The sequence below is a fragment of the Octodon degus genome, unplaced genomic scaffold (genome assembly GCF_000260255.1).
Source record: "Octodon degus isolate 3935 unplaced genomic scaffold, OctDeg1.0 scaffold00274, whole genome shotgun sequence".
NCBI classification, from domain to species: Eukaryota; Metazoa; Chordata; class Mammalia; order Rodentia; family Octodontidae; genus Octodon; species Octodon degus.
Window position 1 is genome coordinate 1,692,134 of NW_004524850.1, and position 2,056 is coordinate 1,694,189.

The 2,056-nt window shown below is 63.4% G+C and overlaps 1 protein-coding gene across 1 annotated transcript in view; it reads right to left on the reverse strand.

The window, feature by feature from the left end:
• The window catches only part of Arse (arylsulfatase E (chondrodysplasia punctata 1)), a 24,398-nt gene that overhangs the window by 14,282 nt on the left and 8,060 nt on the right, over positions 1-2,056 (reverse strand). Inside the window, exons 7-9 of the mRNA XM_023706893.1 lie at positions 1,860-1,994; positions 1,202-1,364; positions 8-50 (exon numbers count right to left, since the gene is read on the reverse strand). Coding sequence (XP_023562661.1) covers positions 8-50; positions 1,202-1,364; positions 1,860-1,994 — 341 coding nt within the window. The remainder of the gene's footprint in view (positions 1-7; positions 51-1,201; positions 1,365-1,859; positions 1,995-2,056) is intronic.

Sequence of the window (2,056 nt, forward strand, 5' to 3'; positions counted from 1 at the left end):
GCTCGGCCGAGCCCACCAGCAGCGGCCACAGGTCGCGCCCGTCGATGGCTCTGCGGGGACAGCGGAGGCGGCGGGTCCCCTCTCTGCCCGGGCCCTTCCGCAAAACACCCTTCTGCCTCCTGCCTGCTGTGTCATCCGTCTCCTAGTTTGCTCTCTAGTGACCCCTTCAGCTTCTCATGCAGGATGATGGGCACGCTGCAGCGGCTCGCTGGCCGGTGACCTCCCTTCACACCCGAATGTCGAGGTGCATCCGCCCTCCTGCCTCTGACTCGAGCGCATCTTTTCTTCATGGTACCAGGAACGAAACTCACACCTCACACTTGCCAGGCAGGCGCTGTGCCGCTGAGGCAGCTCCCTAGCCACTGAGCGTATGCTTCTTCCTGCCTGTGTAGTACTCCCCAGGTGTAAATACATTTTAAATTGCAGGCTATCTATCCCCCTCAGATTTTGGCAAATGGCATAAGTTTAGAAGATCAATGAGCTCGGGACGTAGTTCAGCGGCATAAGCACCTGCCTGGCAGGCGCAAGGTCCCAAGTTCCATTTTGAGTACAAAAAAAAAAAAAAATCAATAAATAAGATGGAAATATTTTTTCTACTTGGATAAAATGAAATGAAGCTGTTTTTGTCTCAGTCTCTCTCTCTTTTGGCCCGGCTTGGGGCGCACGGCTGACCCCCGCCCTCGAGGGCCAGAGGCAGGAGGGTGTGCGCATGAAGCCCAGTGCGGGGACACACAGCGGGCACTCGTCCCCAAGTGAAAATGAACTAGGAATGTCGCTAAATGTGGGCCCGGCCCCCAGCACCACAACACCGTCCCAAAGGCAAGAAGAAAACCAAGAACCGCAGAACCACCCCGTGAGTGCTGCGAGAGAGGCCGGCCGGGTCCAGCCGCGCAGCCCGAGACCCGCGCTGTCACTGGGCACGTTGTCACAAATCGCGGGACATCAAGTTTGCTTTGGGTGTCTAAGCAACGCCTATGCCCACCTACTGTAAGGTATTGGAAAAAATATTCCAAACCATTCAAGCGGGTGTTCAGCTATACACTTTTTTTTGGTACCGGGAATCGAACTCAGGACCCAGCGCAGGTTCGGCAGGCCGGCGAAGGCGACACTGTCGAGTGCCACCTGCAGCAGGCGCTGCAGCCCGCGCTGTGCCCAGGAGGCCGAGGCAGGAGAGTCTCTGGTTCGGGCGCGCCCCGCCTACCTGTCCCGCGGCTCCTGGCCGCCCGCCAGTCGCACCACGGTGGGGAACACGTCCATGAGACTGGTGGGCTCGGCGACCTCGCGGCCGGCGGGCAGCACCCCGGGCCAGCGGAACACGCCGGGCACGCGGATGCCGCCCTCCCAGCCGCCCATGCCCTTGCCGCCTGCGGAGGCAGAAGCGGAGAGCGCGGTCATAGTCCGGATGAGGAGCGGGCCGCGACTCTGCCGCTGCGCGGGGGACCGGCTCGGACGCAGCTTGTCTGCCGCGGGGGTTCATGGAGGATCTGCGGAGACTCTCCCACCTCGGCCTGCTGAGCCCGACGACACGCCCTCGGGAGACGCGGGGTGGGGGGGGACGGGGACGGGGCCACCTGCAGGGAGCCCGGGGACGGGGGAGGCAGAGGCGGAGGGTCTCCCCGGGAGCCATTGGAGCGAACGGGATGGACAGGACGTGGCCTGCCTGCAGCGTGGAGTATTATGCAGCCATGAAAAGAGAAGAAACTCAGGCACGGCGCTCCTTATCGGTAAACTTCGACAAAATTGTCCTTAGGAGGCGCCAGAGACCACAAGGCAGAGAAAATGGGCTGGCGGTGGGCGGAGGAAGGAGGGCGGGAAGAGGCGGGACGCAGGGAGCGAGGGCGCGGCAGGGGCAGCCTCACCTCTGTAGACGCCGTTCCAGCCCCCGAGCTGCCGGCCGCCGAGCTGGGCCTCCAGGGAGCCGCCGTGGTCCGACGTGAAGTACACCAGCGTGCTGCGGCTCAGGCCTTCGGCCTCCAGGCGCTCCAGGATCTGACCTGCCGGCGGGCGGGCGGGCGGCGCTGAGCGGGAGGCCGAGGCAGGAGGAGCGCGCCACGGG